This window comes from Bidens hawaiensis, unplaced genomic scaffold (assembly GCF_021521415.1).
Source record: "Bidens hawaiensis isolate Kalapana, Puna unplaced genomic scaffold, B.hawaiensis_p1.1 tig00006055_1, whole genome shotgun sequence".
NCBI classification, from domain to species: domain Eukaryota; kingdom Viridiplantae; phylum Streptophyta; class Magnoliopsida; order Asterales; family Asteraceae; genus Bidens; species Bidens hawaiensis.
This window is the reverse complement of record NW_027491399.1, coordinates 392,686-419,545: the sequence shown is the minus strand read 5'-3', so window position 1 is coordinate 419,545 and position 26,860 is coordinate 392,686. Positions and strand designations below refer to the sequence as shown.

Below are 26,860 nucleotides of genomic sequence, written 5' to 3'. Positions count from 1 at the left end.
TTATTAAAGGATCCAGGATCCTACCCTTCCTAATCCACTTGAAAGGTAAACTATCCCCACCAGGGATCGAGTCTTTCCTCACGAAAAAGAACTATTCTTCCAAAAGGAACCGTTCTAGGTGGTTTTATATATAGGAACTGGTTGACGAGGCTTGGATTTTTAAAACAAAGTGGCCGGAGCCGTGGGTTACTAAATAATACATATACGAAAGCTCCGAGAGACCAAACTCAAGACCTTCCCTTTCAATGATCTCCTTCACAATAAACAACGTTTTTCATAGCATCGGCATAGTTTGAATATAACTAATACCAGTCAAGGTAAAGAAGATTTGAGTGAAGTCTGGGAAAGGATATGAATATTCAAGAAGAAATGGGCAAGCAGGAAAGCAAACCCCATCCGGGAATGACAATCGCTTCTCTTTGAAGAATCGAAGGAACGAAAAACAGTGCCGGTCGGAAAAAGAGGAATAAAGGCGTCAATTTTTGGATCTGTGAACTTACAGATCTCGAAGGACGGGTTAGTAGGCAGGTTTCAAGAATGCAAATCATCAGGATCTAGTTGCTCATAGGAATAAATATGTTTCTTCAACATGATATAAAATTAATAGAAAGAAAAAAAGAAGAAGGATACCTGGTTTTCGCTCTACTGGTTTATGAAGAATGAATAATAAGAGACGACAGAAATATATAGCCGGAAGGGGAGTTCCCGTTAAAACCCTATAGTTATATAATGATTATTTTTAGCATGTCAAATCTCACCTAATTTGCAGAGATTTGAATTTAAAAGAAAAATGACAGTTGTGATCTTATCACAACCGCCATTTGGGGGCAATTGTTAGGTCTCGGAAATTTGATGTTGTGGATATATTATCCTGACATATGTTCTAGATCAGTTATCCTTAGCATGTGTTTCAGTTCTTGTCAGGATTAGGGATCATCCGTACTAATTATTGATTACTAATGATTGTTCTCTTTATGATATTAATATTAACGCTGGTAAAACGACTAATGACTAAGTCTAACCTATTATTTCACCATCAAAGTCATTGAAGAACGTGGTTAAAGCATTTAACGGCTATGTGGAAGAAATGGGCTTGATTAAGGACGAGAAAATAAAAGTATTAGTTAATGATATTTTTTCTATTTAAAGAGGCTATGGCGGTAGAATATGCATACAACATACTCACTTGTAACACACACATAACATTCTCTCTTGTAATCATTGCCTTAGCTCTTGCTTTGTATTACACTTCTTTGTTCATTAATAATATTGGTTATAGACGATTTTCATCACCCGGGGTTTTTATGTCGGCGATCTCATATTGATCAAGGTCTTTTCCCCGTAACAAAATCATTGTGTTCCTTCCCATTTATACTCGTATAATTATCATTGTCATTAAAGTACCCTACCTCACAAAACTAATTTGGTTACATTATCCTTGAAACCGATTTTTGACCAAAAGTACTGAAAAATGTCATTTAAAGAATTTGATGTATTTTTTTCTTAGGCTTAGGATCCTCCCACACCACTAGAGATCCTCACTGGCCATTTTTTTCTTATATGGCCCGTATAGGGATATACGGTCGTATAGCACCTGAATTGTGTCTGTTTGTGTCGGATGTTTGTCGGTCATTGTTCGTAGTGCCTCGTATAGCCCTATACGGGCCGTATAGACAATTTTTGGGCATAAAATTTTGATGACTATATATTTATGTGATTTCTGGCTTTAACATCCTATGTAGCCATCATCCTTATATATTATCTTACTTGCACAATATATTTTAGCAATTTTAGCCGCTCTTCTTTACGGCCCTTTCATGTTTTATTTCACTTATATAGTTATATAGAATTGTGTTTTATATTGAAAAGTTGAATGATATGATATTTTAGAATAGAATTAATTGTCTATTAAAATTTACATAACATACGACTAAGTAATTTGTAGTTGCACCCCGAGAACATTCGTTTAAGATTATATTATGTTACACTTTATAATAGTCCATACACAATAATCAATCAATGATTAAGATTACACTCTATAATAGTCCATACACACAATAATCTTTCATGTTTTAAGCTTAGAGGCCTGAAAATCTGTCTATACGGGTCATATAGCACTATACAGCTCGTATAGGCTCGTATAGTCATTTTCCAGCAACACTTAACAGTGGTCAAAGGCATGCTGACCTTTTCAACAAAAGTTATATATATACAGTCGTATAGGTTTTATGGTGTGCCAAGGAGCAATACGAGCAATAAAACACCTATACGGCTCGTATAGGTCTATCCAGATTTCAAAATTAGAATCCAGATATGGTTTTGTTTCAAAGGTCTATCCAAAATTCAGAACATATATTATTTACCTTTCTTTCTTTCTCTCTCTTACAGGAATGTTCATCAGAAATGGGAAACTGTATACCATCCCCGGCTACAACTCTCGCTCCCGCCGATACTTCAGCGCACCGTCTCTGCCAATCACCAATACCAAAACCAAAACCAAAACCTTATTATGTCACAGGTTCGTTTAATTGTTTTATTGATTATTATTTGACCTAATTAGTATTTTCAACATGGGGTTTACTAACCCTATATCATTCAATTTGGTATAGGGTAGTCAATTGGTACGAGTATCGGTATTAAAATATCCACCACGAGTTCTAGAACTGTCAATAGCTTGTTTTTGGAAGGAGCTTCACCGAACAACTAGGTGTTGCCGATGGAGGATTTGATTTCGAGATGCTTCACCAAACTTGATATTTAAATCTGATACTGATTATGTATGGAAGGTTAGAAATCTTAGTTATGACAGTTTATTTGCTTCTAAAGTTAAATTTTGTGATTAATTTTGCAGTTAGTTTATGTTATGTGATGGTATTTATAAAGAAGCTTTGTTACTACCTAAAGCAGAGAAGAGACAAATAGAATTAGATAAAACTCTCGAGGCGTACACCAATAAATAGGTAATTTGAAATCTATGAATTTATTAGATATTGCAAATGAAACCTAAAATTTTGTGCATGAATTGCTAAGTTTCTAGACATTCAATATATATTTCTTGTTATTTATAAGTCGTTTTTTTAGTTGAAATATGATTTTGTATACATGTTACAAATGTTCATGTCTTTCTTTTGCATCTTATAGATTTAAATCTCCAACCTGTATAAAAGATTTATACGTGGAAGTGCTAGAAAGATATCTTGAATTGGGCTGGATTGTTGAATTTAGTGTGGTTGACATAGAGGGGCAAGGCCAAAGGGCAAATGGTTTAGATGGTTTAGTTCAAGATCAAATAAAGATGGTTTCCTTTACATTGGTAGAAACGAGACTGGGATAAACAAACATGTCTGTTGACCCTTTTTATTAGTAGTAGTTTATACTTTATTTGATATGTATGATTTATTTTATGCATAAATTTGCATTGTTAAGCCATATGTAGAATTACTAGGTATCAAATTCATGTGGTCAATAAGATAAGCGATAGATGATCTATGTGACACATTTTTGGTTGTTAATTTTGTTAGTGAAACTCGGGTATTAGCAAATGATGTAGAAGATGATCTGGAAGTAACTAATATTGAGGGCTTTTGTTCTCAAATGCAAAATTTATTATGTTCACAATCAACTAGTTTAGGTATGCTTAAGCATTCATAATTATTTATATGAATTTTAATAAAATATTGATTTTTCAAGATTCAGGTTACTGTTTTTGTTTTCAAATTTGGTTCAAAACCATAATATCCCCATTTCCCCATATTTCAGGTTGAACATTCACCTCAACCATTGCAATACGCTTTCTCTGCTATACTATTGTTTTAAATAAGTTATTTTCAATTTCATTTAATTTGTGGTTAGCATGTTTTTGCTTTTGTGATTCGATTTTGATATTGAATCTGGCAGTTGAGAAAATACCCAGCAAACAATCCAGGAAGTGAGTATTTACTGTCAATTTTTTACCATATACATGCATTGTGATTTGTGTTTGTGAAATTATATAATTTTGGGATTTGGTTAAGGAACTGGAGAACACAGGAAACCACATTGATTTCAGTCTGAAACTCAAGCAATTCGTGAGATTGTGCATTTGAAAAAGACCATTAATCTTCTCAATGTTGTTTCTCCATTTGTTTGAGGTTCCCTACATCGAAGAGGTAACATGCTTGTATTATCGTCAAAACACTTTTTTTATTTGTTACACAAAAACTAATTAATAAGTATTATTCCCTTTGTTAATTTAGATTATTCATCGTCTACGTTTTGATTTTATGGAGAGGGTACAAAACAATGTAACTCAGAGTATGATGGGACTTTTAGTTGATTGGCAGGTAGAGGTTAGTTTTTGTAATCTTTATAAGGAATTATTTTCGACACGTTTACTTATTAAACTGTTCACAGACATTTACCGAAATGCCCTGGGGTATAACAAATCTATTAACAATCTATGGTAAACAGAAACTGAACTTGCTGCTTCGTTAATATCACATAATCCCATTTTAAGTTCAATGAAATGACCAAAAGCCCCTTTTAGTTAATAAATTAAATAAACCAAAAAAGGAAAATTAAAAATATGTTAATAAATCTTAAAGAGTATTCTAGACAATTAACTCAATAATTAATTGTAAGTTCCAAACAGGTGGCTTGAGCTTGGTTGGGTGTGGTTATAGAAACAAGAATAACCATAAACGACCCATCACCCACTAATTTTGTTTTTTAAACAAAGTCAAAAGTGACTTATTTGTTTTTTTGTTAGTAATTTGTTGCGTTTTCGTATGAAAAACTAACGAACTAAAGTAACCACTTGCTTAATAAATCTATGAGGTATCTTTATTTAGGGCCAGTTTAATCATATAAAATTTAAGTTATCGGTTACATACATAGTAGATTTAGGTTTAAACGATAAAAAAGGGAAGTTTGGTCATTTTGACTGCACAGTAAAAGTTAAAGACTATTGTTGCAGAACTGATTACAAGTTTAACTCGGCTTTGAAGGGTATTCGAATCGATTCATTTATTCGTTAAAATTCAGTTTTGGATATGAGAACAAAATGGTTAATTGGGCAGTTCTATTTTTGGGTTAGAAATTCCAATTTGCATGTAGGAATTTGGAGTGAGAAGTGTATTTTTGGTATATCATACTTGAAACATTTGCAAAATTGATTAAGATAGCAGATTTGTGCAGTTTGACATTGTAAAGTCAAACTGCAGGTCAAAGCACAGATTGCATAACTTTAATCAAAGGGCTGCAAAAGCCAAATGGGTATAGGTCTTAATTTTGTTGATGTGTTGTAAAACACACTTACTTTTCTTATCGTTTTATCATGTTTTAAGTACTTTATTAGTTTAATTATTAAGAGTTTTGGCTTGTTTATGCTTGATTTTACAAAGATGATTGATTACTTGTAGGTTTTGAGCTTTAATGGAAAAAAGTGGCAATTTAAAGACTATAGGGGCTTATTTGATCAAGTTTGGATACTACAAGTCAAGGCCCTACCCAAGCCCACAAGTTAGAAGCCTATCTTGCATATTATATCAAGGAAAATAAAAAAAAAACCCCTAACTCCTATACCAATTCCGATCGGACAGAAGGGAGAAAAAGAGAAAAAAAGAGGTGGCGGCTGTTTTGGTGGCTATTGGATGGCTGGAAGAGAAGAAGAACACCAAGGAGGTTTGTACACAGCAGCTATAGGTCATATACACTCATAATCTCAGCCCATAACCTTAAGTAATCATCCATAAACTTTGTGTTTTTATTAAAGAACCCTAACTAGTTGGTTTATGTTGGATTGTTTTGCAAGTAACTTAAAGATTGACTTGTGTTTGATTGTTCTTGAATCTTGAATGAGTTTACTTATGTTTATGTTGATGTTTATGATGTTTAAATCAATTGTTTGCTGCTGTCCAAAACCAATGTTAGGCTAAATTAGTTAGTTCTACCTAGGTTAGATGATTATTGTTAGGTTTTAGTAAGTAGATTGGATTGTTGATGGTCATGACTTGAATTGTTATTGTAAAGTTTGGTTTAACATTGAATTAGGTTGTGTTTAGTAGCTGTGGTTTGATTAATAATACTCAATTACCTCTTGCTTTGATTGATTGAATCGGTTTTAGTTGATTTTAGCTTGTTTAAACTCTTTACTTTGTGTTTAGAGATTGTTTACCAGGTGTACAACCGTAGGGTTAAGTTGGGTATATTAATTAGTTAAAATCAGCGGGTAGACACCTTCTTAGAGACCGAGAGGTGATGGAAGTAGGGTCGTCTCATAACTTTTACTTGTTAAGATTAGGATCGCGCGAGAGCGGGTTCGGTTCTTGTCGGGTTTGGGTTTATGAGCGATTAGTTGACCTAGTTTAAGTTAAACTAAATTGTTCATTTGTCCTTGGTTGCGTAGTATTCGTATCCATTAGGGTAGTGTGTCGGTGATACCGAGAGGAGAGTCGGCATTAGAGCACGTTAACAATTCGTTATCCGGTTAGTTCTTAAAATCAACTAAGTGTAAGTTAGGGTTTGTTAGTGAGTCCGAGAGGTGATCTAGCCTTCTTGAGTGAACCTTAGTTGTGTCATCCTTAGATACCGGTGTCGTGAGATTCTACAATCCATTAGCTTATTATACCTTCAATAGGATTCTTACTTAGGTAGACGTTTTTCCCATTGATAAATCTTATTCTCACAGTTTCGTCTGGTTTTCTTAATTTAAGTCTTTTAAGTTAATTTAAGTTACGTTAAATAGTTAATAATATAAAAGCATTTAAATAATATATTATTCTTATGTGAGTCTTATTTAGGGTTAAGTATTAAGTACGTTTTCACGTGTCCTTGTGTTCGACACTCGGATTTCCTTAGGTCTATACCATTAGCGATCGGTACACTTTCTGATTGTGTGTGGATTCGTTAGGATTTTCGTTTACAACTTTAAAGCTTAGTTGTGAGAGCATCATTATATACACATCATTTGTCAAGATTTGAGTCATTGGCACCAATCAAATTTGATTTCCTGACGGTTTATAATCGGGTCAAATTTTGTTGTATCCATAACTGAGTTATCGGTTAAGCCGATTAAACCAAAACTGAAAGAACAAAATCACATAAAATATTCAGTTATTTGGTTCGGGATTGTAACAATAAACAAATTCTTATCTGTGAATGTATTTGCTGTCATCTTGGCAGGGGAATAATTTTTTACACGCGGGAAAATGTAGCATTTGAAAATTTCAAACTTGTATAGGTTTTGTTTTTTGTGTTATGCTTGTGTGTTTATTTTTCAATACTTACTTTTTTAACTTCTTTGTTTATAGTTAGGCAAAAAATAATTTAAAAGGTGTTTCAATAGCTAAAGGCGGAACTCTCCTCTTGGCATGCTCTCTTAATTTGATGTCGTGTTTCTAAAAACAAGGCAGTATAATGAACGCATATAGGTGAGTGTATCTTTTTTTTATTAATTTGGTTAGATAACAACTAATACGAGTCAGATAATAAGGTTTTTGTACGGACTATAGACAGGTAAATGAACATTTGCTTTTGTGTGACGATTGTTGTTCCTTTAATATTGAGAGTGAAAGTAAACAAATACGTTCCGGAAGTTGTGTATGTGAGTGTCAAAGTCTATTTTAAGATTTTTTTTTTAAATTTGTAATATAATAAGGCTGTTGAATGTTTCGTTTTACGTTGAACATGTGGAACACAATACAATTGAACTTTGTTTGTATTATTTATGTATAGTAATGTATCCACAACTTTAATTTATTCTTGAATATGCAAACATTCCTAAGTACTTTTTATATTTTTGTTATTACGCAGCTTGGTATAACTAGCTGTCATTGCTAGGTTTAGTATATTTGGTATGCATGTATAATCAATCATTTAATTATTGAGAATATCTCATAGAATAGTAACCAACTTTCAAAAGTGTTTCAATTAGGTCATTCATGCATATTTTTCTCAAATTGGGCCACTAAATCTTCAAATCGTGTCTCACCGATTTTTTGTGCGTCAAGAAAGAAATGGAGGATAAGATGTGGGGGTCGGAATTTGCAATATATGTAGTTATATTAAAAAAATTAAAAAACGTTAATTTTATAATATTTATAAATACAAAATAAAATTCACGTCGCCACTCAGCGTCAACATAAAAAAAAAGATAAAAAGATTTCCTATGTGAAACAAAAAAGAAAAACGCTAAAAAAACATGTTAAAACCTTTAATTTAATAAAATATATAAATTGAGTGACTTAATTGGAACAATTTTTAAAGTTAAATGACCTAATTGGAACATTTTTTTAACTTGGTTACTATTTTATGAAGTTGCCCCTTAATTATTTAACAATAGTCCTGATTGAAAAGTTGAATCTAGGTTCTAAATTCTTAGTTGAAATAATGTTAATAGTTATCTTCACTATAGGTGTGATTAAGCGATGTTAACGATTAAGTAGTGTTACTCAGAAACATCCAATGGGTGTCTTGGTCATCTATACAATATATTAAAAGAGGATCGATTAGCTAACAAAAGCGAGTGGTGTTAAAAAATGACGCTTACCGCAGCATCGTGCGGGTTTTTGCCTAGTAATAATAAATAGATGAAAACCATACTATCAAATTTAAGTATGGTGTGGTGATAAAGTCTTCCAACTAACTAGTGACGTGTATTATTAAGCTTGTTATTTTTTTGCGCCTTTTATTTTTAAACTAGTTTGAGGCCCGTGTATTACACGGGTAATTGATGAAAATTTTAAAATAGAAAATTATGATTTGACTCCATGTGCTTTAGTGGCACGCAAAATCGGACTCGAGCCCATAAAGTGCTCCCGCCCATAAAGCATAGGGAAGCAAATTATAATTTTCTCATTTTAAAGTTTAAACATTAAGAAATATACAATCAAAGACAAAATAATCATATACTGTTAATACAATTACAACTTACATTGAAATTACAGAAATTACAAAAGAAACATTACACAAATACTTTACAAATAAGAACATGGTTAGAGGCGTATTGAGAACGACTCGAGTTAGGACTTACCTTGTTTACTACTTGTTTTTCTTATTTGTTTGTTAGTTTAAAATAGTTTAGCTAATTTTAGTTTACTTTGTTTATTTTAATAGTTGTATGCGACGTACTCGATCTCTAGGACCACCAGAAACCGAAGGATTTTCTGAACCAGAGAGAGAGAGCTTCGTGAGAGAAGTCGTACAAAACCGGCTTCCAGTTCATCTACGTCCGTCGGTATACATTCTCTTCTCCTACTTTTTTTGAACCCGTCATTTGGGATAGGCATATGGGTGACGCGAATCCACCACCGAGGAGGACAGTTACAGACCGGGCCCGTCCGGTCGATATTGGCGCGAGATCCAACATTGCTCTACCAGCTATCGGAGTTCTCACGACTTGGCAGATTCCATCTAATATTCTGAACACGATTGCTCATTCTGCTCAATTTCACGGGTTGCTCCATGAGAACCCACATGCTCATCTCACTCGCATTACACGAATTTGTGACACGTTTCATCTTGCCGACGTATCCGAAGACGCCATCAAACTCCGCATCTTTCCGTTCTCGCTCATTGATCATGCGAGTCTGTGACTTGAGTCCCTCCCACAGGGATCCATTGCTACTTGGGCTACCATGCAGACCCAGTTTCTTGAAAAATACGATCCTCCGGCTAAGGCCGCTCGTTTGCATAACCAGATTCATTATTTCCAGATGGATAAAACCGAGAGCTTCTAAGAGGCGTGGGAGAGGTTCAAAAATCTACTTGCTTTATGTCCGAACCACGGCCTACAAGACTGGGCGGTTGTTGAGAAGTTCTATAACGGAGTGACGTACGCGACTCAAAGCATGCTCGACACGGCTGCGGGGGGTAACTTGTTGACGATAAAGGATACGGATGAGTGCATTGATTTGTTTAACGGGTTAGCCATGAGTGGATACCAACGACCACCCGCTAAGAGCACCAAAACCGTCGACTCCTTATCACGCGGCATACATTCGGTCGACACGAGCACCGCACTTGCGGCACAGGTTGAGGCGCTGGCAAAGATCGTGAAGAACCTGCAGGTGAAAAGTAAGTTATGCGAGATCTGTAGGGGGCATGATACCGTTCAGTGCCCCGCAGGTTTCCAGGATGAGGCAGTCGACTTTGTCAATAATCCAAACCGAAATCAAAACTCTTTCAATTCTTATAATTCGGGGTGGAGAGGTAACCAAAATTCCAACTGGAGGAACGGAAATCAGTCCAGCTTCCAGCAACGTCAGAGCCTATTCCAGGATTCCAGTGAGGGAACGAGTAGTGGGGAGAATAAGCCCACGTTAGAGGAGATGATGGCACAGCAGCACAGATGCTGTCGCAGCTTATGACTCGAGAGGACTCCCGTCACAAAGAGACTCAAGAGAAATTGCGGGAGCATGAGTCATTCATGAGAAATCAAGGAGCATCAATTCAAAATTTTGAGCGTCAGATGGGAGAGATAGCAAGTAGTCTGAATGAAAGGTCGCCAGGTACACTTCCAAGTAACACAGAACAAAATCCGAAGGCGTTCGCGAAGGCTGTGACGACGAGGAGTGGTGCAGGGGCACGTAGCGAGCCCGTGATTCAGGAGGCGACGAGAGGAGTCGTTTACGAGCCTGCGGTAGATGTAGATGAGCAGGTAGACGAGGAGATTCAGTTGGAGTCTCCATCGGCCAAGGTGCATCAGAGGCATAGCCCAGGAAGTACAGCACATGCCGAGAACCAGCCATTACCCAACACACCACCGAGAGTCTACAAACCTAGACTCCCATATCCCGGAAGAGTCCGTAGGGACAGAGACGAGGAGCAAAACTCCAAATTTCTTGATCTTCTGAAGCAGCTTCATCTTAACATTCCATTCCTTGAGGCACTCACGCAAATGCCCAAATATGCAAAGTTCCTTAAGGATATTCTTTCGAATAAAGAGAAGTTAGCCGAAGTCTCTTCCATTCCTCTGAGTGCTGGTTGGTCTGTAGTCTTGCAGAGAAAGTTACCAGAAAAGATGTCTGATCCTGGGAGTTTCACGATTCCCTGCATCTTGAGTGATAATACGGCTGTTCATGCACTGTCAGATCTTGGTGCCAGTATTAATCTCATGCCATATTCTGTATCGCAAATTGGGTCTAGGCGAGCTGAGGCCTACCCGTATGAGTATCCAGCTTGCTGATCATTCTGTGAAATACCCCCGAGGTGTGGTCGAGAACATGCTTGTTCGTGTCGACAAGTTCATCTTCCCGGTGGACTTTGTCATCTTGGACATGAACGAAGATGATAGCGCTCAAAACCGAGCCGTAGCGCTCAAAATTCCCCCCCCCCCCCCCATATTTAATACAATGTTAATGAAACAAATATAAACTACACGACAACAAATAAATTTAAACTAACCGGTTTAACGAACCAATAGTGGCGGATCTATCTTGGGCTGTAAATATCTCCTCTTCGGTTTTTGATAGCTTGAAACCGAGCCATTACATCTTCTTTATTTACTTTATCAAACGTTTCTCTTTCAACCGCACAAACTAAAGCATTGTTCAAATACTCATTATCCATTCGATTGCGCAAATTCGTCTTAATAAGCTTCATTTTAGAGAAACATCTTTCAACGGTTGCAGTTCCAACCGGTAAAACCAATGCTAGCTTCAATATTCGATAAACAAAAGAAAAGTTGTGTGTTTTCCGGTTTCCACCATTACAAGAGCAAGATCACTCATTCCACCCAGTTTTGCAAATTTAGCATCTTGCTTTAAAGTGTAATAAAAGGTCGTAAGATCACCCGGAATACACACTCTTTATTCTTTAGTAAAATCATTCGGATACATCTCTGAAAAATCCACTATCTTAGATATGTCAAACTTGAAAAACGAATCACAAGGATTTAAACCCGACATATTTTCTAACAAACTAGTTGAGACCTCACTAAATCTATTTCTAAGTTCTTGAATTTGCATATCCAAGACCGTGTTAAAAACTTCAACCTCAAAATGATGTCGATTATTAATGACATACTTCCAGTTTCTTTGATTACCATAACTTTCCTCCATATCTAACATCTTAATCTTGTTTTTTTCACAAAAAAGATGTAACTTTTGCCAACATCGTCCAACAAGTGTATATAAAACATAAATTCAAGAGTCTTAAAATATGATAGAATATCTTTCGCATTGTATTTTTGTTGCACACTATCTCCATCTAATTTAATAAATTGAAGTACCTCAATAACTTCCAGGAATAATTTTAACAAACTTGTGTTTGTTCTATGATGAGAACCCTATCGCGTGTATCCCGCTCGTGCAAGGGAAACCTCTTGATTTAATCATTTTCTTGTTTTAATCTCACCAAGAAGAATTTCATTTTTCACCCTCTCTTTTTAACTTCAACATCATATCTTTTCTTTTGCAAGAAGCACCAACCGTATTAACAACCATGCCAAGAGATTCATAAAATTCTTTAACACCGGTATGAGTTTTTTTGTTTGGGTTTTGGCTTTTGATTGGGTTTAAAACATAGATTGGTTGGGCTTAAAATCTTAGCGGTAACGTTATTTTTTTCAGCAGTAACGAAACACGAAAATCGGTTAATTTTTTTTACACTACCGGTAAAAAGTTGAGCCGTAGCGAAGGCTACGACTCAACTTAATGTATGTCCGCCACTGCCGTCCATGTAAGAACACGGGTTCTTTCAAGTAAAAAGATATATGTTGGTTATTTTTTTTATTGAATTTGATACTTTTAATAATATTATATTAACAGACTTTTAATACAAAGTATTATACTAATTGAATCGGAAGTTGAATAAGCGTGATAAATTTGCTGTCACCAACCGATCTGTATTGAAATATTTCAAGTTTTTTTTAATTTATTACAATTAAAAGTCATATAATCAAGAAATATATGAAATAGTTGAAAGTATTACACAAGGAATGCAATTGGCATAAATATGAAAAGATATACTAACCTGTTTGCCATAGTTGTGAAAACGATTATTACTGTATGAGTTAGCAAAATACCACAGGATGTTCTTATATATAGTACTTGAAAATATTAGATAAAGAATGTTTTAAACTATGAATACTAATCCCGTGTGATTAGTGATTATTTTAAGAAGAAGTTGCAATATTTAATTAAATTGATATATCTCTATCTCTATAATTATTTAAACAATTAAAAAATCATGATTTTAGTTTTCAAAATAATGAAAGAATTCATATTTATAGGAAACAATCATGGTAAATGAGCTGACCAGATTAAATAAAAAAAACCGTTATATAGCTTGATCATATCCTTGATTTATTTCTTAAAAAAATCTACCTAAAATAATCTATTGATTTATATTTTGGAAAAACTGAAAAATCAAATCACTCACATTTATATTAGTTAAAAGTGTTAAATAATGAATATCTATAATTTGATACACCCCGTGTGATTAGATAATTTCATTTGAAAAGTTGTTGAAATATTAAACACATAGTAAACCATGATTGTTGTCACACTTATATATGTATTATATGTATTAATAAGGAAAAAGATGTAATTTAATACTTGATTTTAAGATTTAAAACTAATAATTATTCGTATGATTAGAGTTTTAGCAAGAAAACAAGAATTGTAGGTTTCCAAAGTTTTCGCTAAAACTAATAATGGTTTTAATATTTACCTAAAATTCTCTTGATTTTAAAAATATTAAATAAAATGATTTTAATGAAAATGTTAAAACTTTGCACATTAAACAAAATATAGTCAACACAAATATGAATAACGAAAAAACAAACAACTAAGGTATTTACTTATGAAAAAAATACATAATGAAAAATTTAAATAGCTAGTAAATCGTGATTGTAGTTTCCATATAAACAAAGAATTCGAATTTTTAGGGAGTATTGCAAATGAGTTGACCAGATCCAAAATAATGTTTCTTGAATTTATGTTTTTGAAAAAAGGCTAAAAAAATGAGAATGATTAAGGGAGTGACAAGTGATACAAGTAAGTAGTCTTTTATTATAATAGTAAATTTCCGATAGTAAAGGGAACACATGCATGGTGGGCTTTAAGTGTAGAATTTGCTGATTTGCTCACATTCCGGCATTTCCTATCTAAATCAAAAAACTTAGAACGAAGATTCACCTGCAAGAAAGATACTTCTTTGATGTCGTCCACAATGTTGTAGCACAAAATCCTTTTTATCTTATTAAAAATGCCGACAAAATTAAAAACCAGGAGGCTAAATACAAATTTATTAATTTTGAGTAACCTTACCCACCTACTGCCTACACTCATTATGAAACTTCAATTATTTATTCAAAAAGTTGTTAGGGAATAAATTTTATAATTCAAAATCATAATCAACTCTATAACTCAAATTCAAAACAATTTTTAAATAAAAAGAAATTCAGATAGCACACTCAAGAATATAATACAAAAATCCTAGCTTTTATCGATTCTAAAGCGATCTATGGGTGTCCAGAACCCGACCGATAAATTATCAAATCGGACCAGACCTGATTACTTAAAAAGTTATAGACCTCAGTTGTACTAGTTTATATCATTTAGTTTCTGTTTGAAACAGTTTTGGTCATTCAGTTGGTATACCTGGTTAGACCATGGCTAGTTGTCTAAAATTATATGGGGTTGAGGCATGTTGTGCTTCAATATTAGGTTGTTATTTTGAGTGAATTGATTTGTACAAACATGGATTTTGATTGCAATTTTGGTTTCCAATGATATATATTGTTTTGTAACACGAGGTCACATTTTGAAGAGGTATGTCCCAGCAGAACCCAGTTCGACCCGCAAGACTCACCTGTAAGAGGGACGTCTGCGCAAAGACCAACTGGATCCGCAGGACCCACCATGCTCAGAGAGATGAAGACCTTACGCATAGTATGCCAGCTGTTCCCGCAGGAAAAGCCTCCCAATGGTAAAGTACCCCGCCTGTTCCCGCAGCTGCGGATACAAGCCATGAGGGAAGGCTACCCGCACTAATAGTAAGGCTACACGCACAAGGCACTAACTCTTAATAATTCAGTAATGTCACCTGAAAAAGGAATGAGCAAGGCGGGAATACTCCCGCCCAAATGAGCCAGTCCGTACGCTTCTGGAAGATCTTTTGTACTATACCTGCCAAGGTATGGACAAAATAGACAAGATCTGACCAAAGCAGCCCATGAACCAATCACAGGGTGACAGCTCACCGACAACAGTACGAGGAGGAGCACGCTCTAGTACAAAATGTCACTATCAGCCGCTGCCTACCCACCAACTCCCATCGTGGCACGTACATAGCCCATGGTTGGTGAAAAAGGAATATTATACAGCTGGCCATGTCACTATCAGCCGCTGCCTACTCACCAACTCCCATCGTGGCACGTGCGTAGCCTGTAGTTGGTGGAAAAGGAATATTATACAGTTGGCCGTACCTGCTTGAAAACCTACCTTCGGCTATAAATACTCCAACACCTTGGAACGGTATCATCATCTTACATTATCATATATCATTTGATATTCTTACCTTCTCTAGCTATTTCTCTTAATATATACTTATATTCAGAGCAATCTAGTCTGATTCTCACGCCGGAGGGTGGTCACAAGGAGGAACCCCCCCCTTCTCAGTGACGAGCTCACGGTGTCTGTTTTGCAGGTCATCAGAAGAATAACCATCTTTGCTGGACCTAACCCTCGTGGGAAACATCTACTTAACCCTAAGATTATCCATAATCCGCCGGGGTCACTTAGTGTTTCTTCACATTTTAAAATCAAAGTAGCAGTTCGTCTTATTCAATCACTTTAAAAAAGAATCTTTATTTTGGGACGAACTTGGATGAAAACTAATAAACATTAAAAATTTAATAATACTAAGCAGGAATATAACCATTTAAAGCCGCATGTCAAACCACTCAGTTGGGTTGGATTTTACAAAGCCCTATATAACTAGTTTCACTCATTATGTACAATAGGACTTTCTATCACACATGTATCATAAAATAGTAAGAATCAACATATTACATGTTTCACAAAAAAGCAAGCCCTACATATTAATGGATAGTCAAATACACTCGTACTCAACTTATTTCAAATTAGGGGAGAGTATGTGATAAAGTTACCCATTACATTCAAAGTGCATTAACTTAAAATCAATACTAATGTGTTTGTTTAAATGAAAACCTCGAAACATCGAAATTATAGACAAATGTTGAAGTCAGATCTCAAAATGACGACCTTGGCAATCTAGTAGGACAATCCATTGAGAGGCTTCTAAACATGGTGAGGCGTTATACGTTTTGCCCCCGATGATCGGCTCATACAAAAACTCACGGATTTGTTTTTGGTTTTCATGGTAGAGACTTCCCATGTTGTCACTCATCCTAGTACTACTCAAAGCTAAGTACGCTTAACTGTGCAGTTTTCATATAGTTCATAACCAACTAAGCTCAAAACACATTAATGGTTTATTATGAACCAAAAATCCCTTTTATTCGCATCAGATGTAGGATTTGCTTAGAACATTACAACTGGTCAATTAATCTTCTCAAACTCTTATAATTACAATAAATAGAATAAAACAAAAAATAAAGATATACATTTTTAAAAAAGCTGACAAACAAACATGGAGAATCTCTAGAATAAATTAACAGAAAAGAATCAAAAGACAATAAACAATTAAACACACATTAACATATAACAACAATAAGAATACAACACACCGTTGAACTAGGAGTGTTAATCGTGTCAGGTTGGCGGGTCAACAGGTTGATGGGTTTTAAGTTAGCGGGTTAGCATGTTGAGATTCTTCAACCCTAACCTAACCCATATTCATATGCAAGTCGGGTCGTGACGTGTTTGGGTTGTGTTTCAGGTCAACCCACTTTACATTCATATACGAATATAGGTAATATCTATTAACTTATGAATAAATTAAATAATTAATTACTCTTATTCATTGTTAATAATTTATGATAAATCTAATTGTTTTGGTGTATTTATCTCTTATTCTCAATTAACAAACTTATGTTCACATACTTATCTCAAGAAAAAAACGAACAAATGAAATAACCAGAAAATACACAGTCAGAACTAATAAAATGAAATTATTAAAAGTAAAAAATTGATAAAAATAGTGTATATTGTAAAAAGAAAGTAGTTTACTTTTAAAAGTTAATTGATATATAAAAAAATTAACAAACTAAGTATGTAAATTTAAAATTTAAAACATCTTCTCTCTAAAATAAAAATATTAATTTTTTAAAATTGTTAGACAGGTTAACATGTCAACCTACTTTTTAACGGGTCGGGTTCAGGTTGACATGTTTTTTAAACGTGTCGGGTTCGAGTTGACCTGTTAAGAAAATGGGTCGTGTCAGGCGACCCAAAACTTATATTTTTTCGTGTCGAGTTTCTGGTGTGTCAGAAATTGACACCCCTGGTTGAACCCGTATAAGACGTCTATAAATATAAAATACGTATATATTTCCGTTATCATTTTTGTAAGTTTTATAAAAATAGTAAATAAAAAACGTGAATAAATAACAAGGTAGAAATACAAATACCCGTAATCCATGGTCCACAAGTCTTTAATCTTCTTCATCAACCTCAATCCTCAATATTGTAATCCTGATCCATTCCCATACCCATACCCATACCCATACAATACAATACACCTTCTTCATTCATATTAACCCTATATCGTTATTATTATTAGCACCTCCCTCAATTCATATGCCCAGTTTTGTTGATTTCAACCTTATAATAATAATAATAATCTCATCCAAGTCCATCATAATATGGCAGCTGTTGAAACGCTACGACCTATTATCCACGGTCAAATTTATTCCATTCACCATCCAATTCACTCGCATACTCGTTTCCGCAATACCAGAGTTATTCTTCATGATAAACCCAATCAATTCCTTACCAAATCATCCTTATCGATTCCTCCCTACACAGACTCTAGGGTTCCCTTACTGTTAAATTCATTTGGCGGTGGGTTAGGGTTAGGGTTAGGGTTTCTGAAGATGAATCATAATAGAGTGAATAATTATGATTATAAATTGCGTGTAAATAATAGTTCATGTGAGCATGATACTGAGTCATCAGGTAAGAAGAAGAGTGAGAATGACAGTGATAAGAAGACTGAGAAAGGTGGGAAGAAGGGGAAGGGCGGCTGGAAAGGCGGCGACGGCAAGTGGCGGTGGCAACCGATAATTCAGGCGCAGGAGATCGGTGTGTTGCTGTTGCAGTTAGGGATTGTTATGTTTGTTATGCGGTTGCTCAGGCCGGGTATCCCGTTGCCGGGGTCGGAACCGAGGGTGCCGACCACGTTTGTTAGTGTGCCGTATAGTGAGTTTTTGAGTAAGGTTGGTAGTAATCAGGTGCAGAAGGTGGAGGTGGATGGTGTGCATATCATGTTTAAGTTGAAGCAGGAATCGGGTGCGGTGGATAGTGAAGGTAGTGGGAGTGTTAGTAAGATGCAGGATTCGGAGTTGTTAAGGACTGTGGTGCCTACGAAGAGGATTGTGTACACGACGACGCGGCCTAATGATATTAAGACTCCGTATGAGAAGATGCTGGAGAATGATGTGGAGTTTGGGTCTCCGGATAAGCGGTCTGGCGGGTTCTTGAACTCTGCGTTGGTAAGTTCTTCTGTCGAGTTGGTTTACGTAGATAAAGATAATATGTTAATGGGAAGGTGTTTTAAAGTTACCTGTTTATATTTCTTGATAATATGCTCTGCTTGCAGTTGTTTTTACGCGTGTGTTTGGTTATTTATGTGTGAAAAGAAATTAATGCCACATTAAAGAAATTAATGCATGTGTGTTGCAATTGTATGTATGTATTGCCGTATTAATATTGTGACAATTCTCTGGTGTGAATTACTAAATTTCACACTGGATTCTGTATGTGAAAACTTTTGATGAAGCCTTGTGTGCAGTTATGTCGATGGTAAGCAAAAAGAACCTTGGAAAGGAATAAAACAATACGTCGTTGCATGCTTAAAGTTTCCAGTTGTATGTTACTTATGCATTGTTAAAGTTGCAAGGTGCAGTCCGCACAAAAGGCTAGTTCGTCATCTAGGCACAAGGCGTAAAAGGTCACACTGAGACAAAAAGCGCAATTATGGAATGCGTGGATAAAATAGGCAAAGAAAACGAAGAAGTTAATACCAGTCCAGATGTAATAGAAAACCTAACAAAGCTGGCAATTAGAATCATCTAGTTAATACAGTTACGGAAGATAACAACATCATTGTCATTGCTCATCATCACTAGGATCACCAAAATTCTCTAAGCTTTCGTTTTAAAATTCATTTGAGTGGCATGCTTCAAGTTTCTCTACTGTGTCTTCTCCATGCTAATCATCCCTTCATCTTCTAAAGTCAGTGAAGTTGAAGGTTTGGAAAACATTGTCTTTGTTTGTTGCCTAGTGCTCCTAACTTCTCCAGTCCCACTTGCATTTGCTATGTCAAGCCATGCCGAGCTGTCATTATCGAAAATTAACTCTTTTTCATTCATCTTTCTTGACTCAGCAACCATTCATTGCTATTATGCCATTCAAAGATAGAGGATCACAGACAACATTTTTATCATGGTGATTTTGAATGGTTTTGTTGTTTTTAACAAATGCTAGGTCTTGTAGCTTCTTGTGCTCTAGTCCGTTTCATTTTCCAAGAATGGAAGAAAGGGGATCAGGACTCAATGTTAAAATTTACGGTCTAACAAATGTTAAAAGCTAAAACCTGAAGAAACGGCAAGGTTTCCAAAGCGCCTTATTTAACCTTTCTCGCATCTGGAGATAGGTTCACCTACCTTGGGTGCAAGTTCTATTGAAAATGATGCATTGATGTGCAATGTTAATGTATATGTGTATTTGATCTAAAACAGGTGTCTATACTCTATAGAGCCACCCACAGAGTATCAACTTATATCTCATTATGAAACCGTCTGATCCTTAGATTTCGTGGACTTCTTTATTTAGCTGTGACTGGCATTTTAAGGGGCATGATATTGTTAGGGTTGGAGACTCGAACAAAGGGTATTAGGGCAGCCGGCCCTAATTAGGGTTAGCCGGCCCTAATGGGTCCCATCTTATTTGTTTGGGCCTAACTTGGAGTACAAGTTAGGAACCCTAGATTTAGTCTATAAATACCCTAGTTGTAATTGTAATCTTGTGTGCCTTGAGCTTAATGAAATAACCTGGTTGCAGCCCGTGGACGTAGGTCCCCCACTGGGACCGAACCACGTAAAATTCTTGTGTCGTTTATATTTTCGTTTATGTGTGTTTATCGTTGTGCATGTGTGTGCTGTTTCGCTTCCGCGCGCCGCTTTGTTCCTAACAAGTGGTATCAGAGCTTTGGCTCGTTGTTGCACACGGTATTGCACGGAAGAACGATTCGTAAAGGAGAAACCCTAGGTTGCGCAAAAAGGGAAAGAAAACAGGGCTGTTCGGGGCTGATTTGGAGTGAATTTGCAATTAGAGTTCCGGTTTTGGATCTCTTGAAGTTGCTGGTCTCACTCGGGTTTGCAGGTGAAGGTCGGGTCAGGTGTTTCGGGTTATGACATCGCGGGTATAAATGGTTTTGTTTATAGTACCAGGTTAATCTCTTTGAAGCCGCCGATTAGGGTTTGGTTATAAAACTCTTGGATTCGTCGAATAAAGGTTAGAGATTTAGTTAGTTTCTGTTGACTGTTTATTATCAACTGTTTGAGAACCGAGTTACGTGAAAATCAATATTTGGGTTTAGATTTGTCTGCGAAGTTTATTGTAGGAGCAAATCGGTCAGTTGACAATGTTCGGTAGAGAACATCCGTCAAGTTCTGGCTCGTACCATTGATGTGTTCACTGTTTCGATTTGTTTCCTGATTGCTATTGTTATAGCTGAAGACGGGATGGGTATGATCGAAGGTTTGACCGGTTTGGATTTCGGTTGGTTGGTTTTGTCAAAGGAACTTGGATGTGGTACTGTGGGATAAAACAGGTGAAAATGGAACTAGCAGGTTGGAATGCTTTGGGTTTTAAGTATTCTGATTCTGGTGTGCTGGTGACGACATAAGTGAAAAAAAAAGGGAAGTCAGGTTGAAAGGTTTATTCGGTTAGGATTAGCTGATCGGGTGTACAATCGCGGAATCCTTGGTACCGTTTGCTTTCGGTAAAGCTCTACTGCTGTTAGTTATAACCGTTTGCCGGTTAGCTGGTCTGGAACTATGAAATTATTTCTTGTTCGGTGGTGATCAGCAGTTCGACATTTGAGGGGATCCGGGATCTTGTGCTGGGTGAACACGTTTACCGGGAAAAGTACGATCGGGGATAATCTCATGGAATGTTGGTTTTGGTAATGGGTTGGGATAACAGGGACAGTGGGAGCTGGGCATAGTTGACTTCGTGGAGCTGCATGGAGGTTCGTGACATTCTTTAGAGTCAATGTCAAAAGATAATGAATTCTGCTTCTGAGAATGTGTCTGGGTTGATGCATTGGGACTCAGTGAAGGCAGTGAGACTCTTGGGTTCGAGATTCTGGTATACTTCATTTCATGTTACCCACTGTAGTGAAGTATTGGTGAATCTTATTGAAGACTTTGGGAAGGTACAAGTTTATGTATCGCTGGAAGAAGGGAACCAACTTCCGAGTATTAAAGTCTTGGCTCGCTGCATCGGGTAGAGCTAAGTGGATTCATTTTGCAAGTGTGAATCCTGGAGCCACCGGGATGTAGCTGAGTGCATTCGGAGGTTTAAACTAGGTCAGGGGTTTTGGAACAGTGGGAGCACGAACCGTGTTCTAGGTACAGTTCAAAACACCGTTGGGTTTTGAATACCGGAATTCCGAATGGGAAAATCTCTCCTGGGTACTTGCAGGTTTTGGAGAGTGGTGTTTTCTCTGGGAGTCTCTGGAGCCGGTAGTTCGAATCAGTGGGAGCCGGTTGAGATTGAGGATGAGTCAATGGCGGGTTTTGCCATGGCTGGGTCATTGATGACTGTTGGGTTGGAGCTCAATGGAGCTTCAACTGGCTCTTCAGGTAATTGAGGAGCGGGCCGCTGCAACTAGGAGGATTAGATTGAAGTCTTAGCTTGTTTATGGGAACTGAGGCTTGGAGGACTTCTTTTATTTGAAATCATAGCTTGTTCTTGGGAGCTTGAGGCTTGGAGAACTTCTGACCGTGAAGTTTTAGCTTGTTCTTGGAACTGGAGGCTTGGAAGATTTCTGTTTTTAAGATTACTGGAGTTACAGGTATAGGGTTTGCTTGGATGGTGGATTGAGGATTGCTCGAGCCTCCAAGTGGGAGATTGTTAGGGTTGGAGACTCGAACAAAGGGTATTAGGGCAGCCGGCCCTAATTAGGGTTAGCCGGCCCTAATGGGTCCCATCTTATTTGTTTGGGCCTAACTTGGAGTACAAGTTAGGAACCCTAGATTTAGTCTATAAATACCCTAGTTGTAATTGTAATCTTGTGTGCCTTGAGCTTAATGAAATAACCTGGTTGCAGCCCGTGGACGTAGGTCCCCCACTGGGACCGAACCACGTAAAATTCTTGTGTCGTTTATATTTTCGTTTATGTGTGTTTATCGTTGTGCATGTGTGTGCTGTTTCGCTTCCGCGCGCCGCTTTGTTCCTAACAGATATGGGTTTTAGGCCCTCTAATGCATGCTTTATTTACATCAGAGACATTGTTACTATAGAGAGTCACCACACGTTCTATTTGCCACCATGTTTCAAGTTTCATGAATTATCCTTTGATCAGCCGTATAGGTATATACAATAAGGGCCATAAGTGAACACCAGGGATAGATCGTTGTCCCTTGGATCATTCTATGAGTCGGCTAACCGATATTTACCCTTGTTTATCTTCAGTTATAAGTTATAACGTTAATTTTTACTAATATTTAGTAACCTACTCTTAGGGGATTGCATGGCTCTTAAACTTTATCACTAGATGCTACATTTCTTATTCTTAAAATCTTTAATTGATTTTTCCAGACTGTAATCAAGGTTCCCTTTGTGATTTTATCATATTTTCTTTTATACCATGTCAGATAATCTAATGGTTTAGCTTCCAAATAGTTTACCAGACTCTTATAGGAACGCTGTTAGGCTAAGGTTTTATGTATATCTTTCTGAATGCCTTTTTTTTCCAACTTTGATACTCTCATTTCACAGGCAAACATCTATCCCTTGCATTACCACTTTTGCAATTATTAACTATATTTCATTAGGTTGCATTCATGGCTTGTGCCTAATGTATCTTTTGGTCAGATTCGATTTGTATCTAATCTTAAATGTTTTACTTTCATTTTACAGATAGCTTTGTTTTATGTTGCTGTATTAGCAGGGCTACTGCACCGTTTCCCTGTAAACTTTTCTCAGGTACGAGAATGCTTTAACCCAATCACATCATGCTTAACATGTTCGAAATATCTTCTTTTTTTAGTGGTTGAATGTTTGCTTTCTCATCAGAATACTCCTGGTCAGCTAAGAAACCGCAAGTCAGGTGGTTCTGGTGGGTCAAAAGTTTCTGAACAAGGTGAAGTCATCACGTTTTCTGATGTTGCTGGTGTTGATGAGGCCAAAGAAGAACTTGAAGAAATTGTAGTAAGTTCATAGTCCATAGTTTTACACATCACAACTCACACGGCTTTCTAATTATCCATTCTGTTTTATGTCAAATCAACTTAATCAGGAATTTCTCAGAAATCCCGACCGATACATACGACTTGGTGCTCGCCCTCCTAGAGGTGTACTTTTGGTGAGTTCAAATTTCTTATCGATCATGAATAAAGTTAAGATTTTGTTATATTGTACTTCAACGATAACTTATATGTGAAATGGATTTGGGTATTTTACAGGTTGGTCTTCCTGGGACGGGTAAGACATTATTGGCAAAGGCGGTAGCTGGTGAAGCTGAAGTTCCGTTCATTAGTTGTTCTGCAAGTGAGTTTGTAGAACTTTATGTAGGCATGGGTGCATCACGTGTTCGGGACCTCTTTACAAGGGCAAAGAAGGAGGCACCATCAATCATATTTATAGACGAGGTTGGTATTATAAAATTTAGTCTTGTGAATATACACAAATATACCATGCTTGGTTTTATAGGTTTTGTTAATCTAATCTGTTTTCTTCTTTCAAGATTGATGCTGTAGCCAAGAGCCGTGATGGTAAGTTCCGCATTGTCAGCAATGATGAACGAGAACAAACTTTAAATCAGCTGCTCACGGTATTATGTTAAATAAAAAATCACATCTTTTTCATTCAATGGTTTTCACTCTTGTAAGTCTATAACTATAATTTCATGTGCTTTAAAATTTAAACCGATCTTGCAGGAAATGGATGGTTTTGATAGTAATTCAGCTGTAATCGTTCTTGGAGCAACCAACCATGCTGATGTGTTAGATCCAGCTCTTCGTCGACCAGGGAGATTTGATCGTGTAGTAATGGTATTTACCTTTCTAACAGTTTATGTTTATTCAATAATCTTCAAATTCAAGTTTTTTATAATAAAAATTGGGAATTTATTTATAGGTAGAAACACCTGATAGAGTTGGAAGACAAGCTATTTTGAATGTTCATGTTTCTAAAAAGGAGCTTCCTTTGGGAGATGATGTGGATCTTGCTAGCATTGCTTCCATGACCACTGGTTTCACCGGGTAACTAATCAAACAAGCCGACATTCACATTTCAGTTTTTTTTTTCTAAACTTAAAAAGACTTATTATATCATCATACAGAGCGGACCTGGCAAATCTAGTAAACGAAGCCGCTTTGTTGGCGGGAAGACAAAATAAAGTTGTCGTGGAGAAAATCGACTTCATTCAAGCAGTGGAACGCTCAATTGCTGTAAGTCTCTGTTCATCGATGTTGACTATTTTGATCCGATGTGGTGATTTGGTTTGACTTTAACGGGTCAAATGGGTAACATTACAGGGGATTGAAAAGAAAACAGCCAAGTTGCAAGGTAGTGAGAAAGCGGTGGTTGCTCGTCATGAAGCGGGACACGCGGTTGTAGGCACTGCCGTTTCCAAACTTTTTGCGGGTCAACCACGAGTCGAGGTAAGATATCTCGAGCCTAAAGTATAATATACCATGATTACTGGTGATGATATTCTTTTTTTTTTCCTTTTTATCAGAAACTAAGCATACTGCCTAGGTCAGGAGGGGCATTAGGGTTTACTTACACTCCTCCAACTACCGAGGATAGATATTTGCTTTTTGTGGATGAGTTACGGGGGCGTTTGGTTACACTTCTTGGAGGGCGTGCTGCTGAAGAAATTATTTACTCAGGTCGTGTGTCTACAGGCGCGCTTGATGACATACGTCGAGCCACTGACATGGCGTACAAAGCTATTGCTGAATATGGTCTTAATCGGACTATCGGGCCGATTTCGTTAGCAACACTTTCAAATGGTGGCATGGATGATTCTGGAGGGTCTGGTTTTGGAAAGGACCAGGTTTCTTTTTGTTTCCAAATTTTCATACTGTGAACTCATCATCATCATCATCATCATCATCATCGTACTCAGTATATCCCACCAATAGCAAAGCTATAGTAGGGTCTGAGGAGGGTAAGATGTAGACAGCCTTACCTCTACCCCATAAGGATAGAGAGGCTGCTTCCGGTGAGACCCCCGGTTCGATAATGTGAACTTAAGATATATAATGTAGGGTCACAGTATAGCAAAGCTATACTGTGAACTTAAGATTACATTATTTTAAAAGTAAGTTTGGTTGCTTATTTGCTTACGATATATAATGTAGGGTCATCTGGTGGATATTGTTCAAGGGGAAGTTAAGTTGATGCTTCAGTCAGCACTAGACGTGGCGCTTTCGGTCATGCGTGCTAATCCTACTGTTTTGGAGGGCCTTGGTGCCTATCTTGAAGGTAATGCTTCCTTTATTCTGATTGATTTGGGAAAAAAGTTGTTTATGTGATTGTTTGGGTTGACTCAAGAAAGCCGGTCAAAACGGACTCGCTCAATTATAAAATGTTAGTTTGGAAGAGATCCAAATGGTTTAGCACCACCGATGACCATTGTTTGTCTCCACCATTGCCAGTACCGTCACCATGGCCGCCTTCAGCGCCGCCGCTGGCACCGCCAACGTTGTTGTTTTCGTCTCTGCCACTAGCGTTGCAACAACTGCCATCTTCATCATTGCCGTTAGCCGCCATTAAAAAGATATAGCGGTGAACTTATTTTGTTACTTTTTTTCTAAAACGACTTATTTCAACCTGGGTCCATTTGGTCATAACTTGTTTTGACCCAAACCAAGTTGTACTTTATTAAGGGGCCAGTTTTGACCCGAGCTCATTTTGCTCAGAACCCATTTAACCCGTCACATGACCCGCCCGGTTTGCCAAGCTTAGTATTTACTCTACTTGCTTAGTACTTGTTAGTGCTGGCAAATGGGTAACGGGTCGGGCTGAGTCGGCTTGAAATTTAATGTATGTAATATGGCTCCACAAGTCTTAAATTTTTTGAATAGCTTTTGGGGTAACTTTGATGTGTTTAAACTATTTATTTTGAAGCTATTTTTTTATTATATTTTGTAGAAAAAGAGAAAGTTGAAGGGGAAGAGTTGCAAGAATGGTTGAAGTTGGTGGTTGCGCCCGAAGAACTTGCCGATTTTATTAAAGGCACAGAGAGGTTTTTCCCTCTACGCTCTGCAACACCTGAAGTAAAGCAGCTACTGTAACACCCTCATTCATCCATCTGCAACTTTTGTATATTCAAAGAATCAGGTAATTAGGTTTATAACTCATATACAGCCACCTCTTGTTCTTCTGTTGCAGATTCTTGGAATTTTATATTTTCTTTGTGTCGATTTTTAGCCGATCCCAATTAGTTTGGGATGATGATAAGGCTGTCGTGTACGTATGCGACACAGGTAATT

At 36.8% G+C, this 26,860-nt stretch overlaps 1 protein-coding gene across 1 annotated transcript; it reads left to right on the top strand.

The window, feature by feature from the left end:
* Positions 1-17,712: 17,712 nt before the first annotated feature.
* Positions 17,713-26,789, top strand: LOC143631282 (ATP-dependent zinc metalloprotease FTSH 9, chloroplastic-like). Its single transcript, XM_077100093.1, has 13 exons — positions 17,713-18,619; positions 23,277-23,342; positions 23,433-23,567; positions 23,656-23,721; positions 23,822-24,007; positions 24,103-24,189; positions 24,296-24,409; positions 24,495-24,619; positions 24,700-24,808; positions 24,896-25,021; positions 25,099-25,419; positions 25,727-25,850; positions 26,520-26,789. The coding sequence occupies exons 1-13, from the start codon at positions 17,771-17,773 to the stop codon at positions 26,660-26,662; spliced, it is 2,451 nt and encodes an 816-aa protein (XP_076956208.1). The 5' UTR covers positions 17,713-17,770; the 3' UTR covers positions 26,663-26,789.
* Positions 26,790-26,860: the final 71 nt, after the last annotated feature.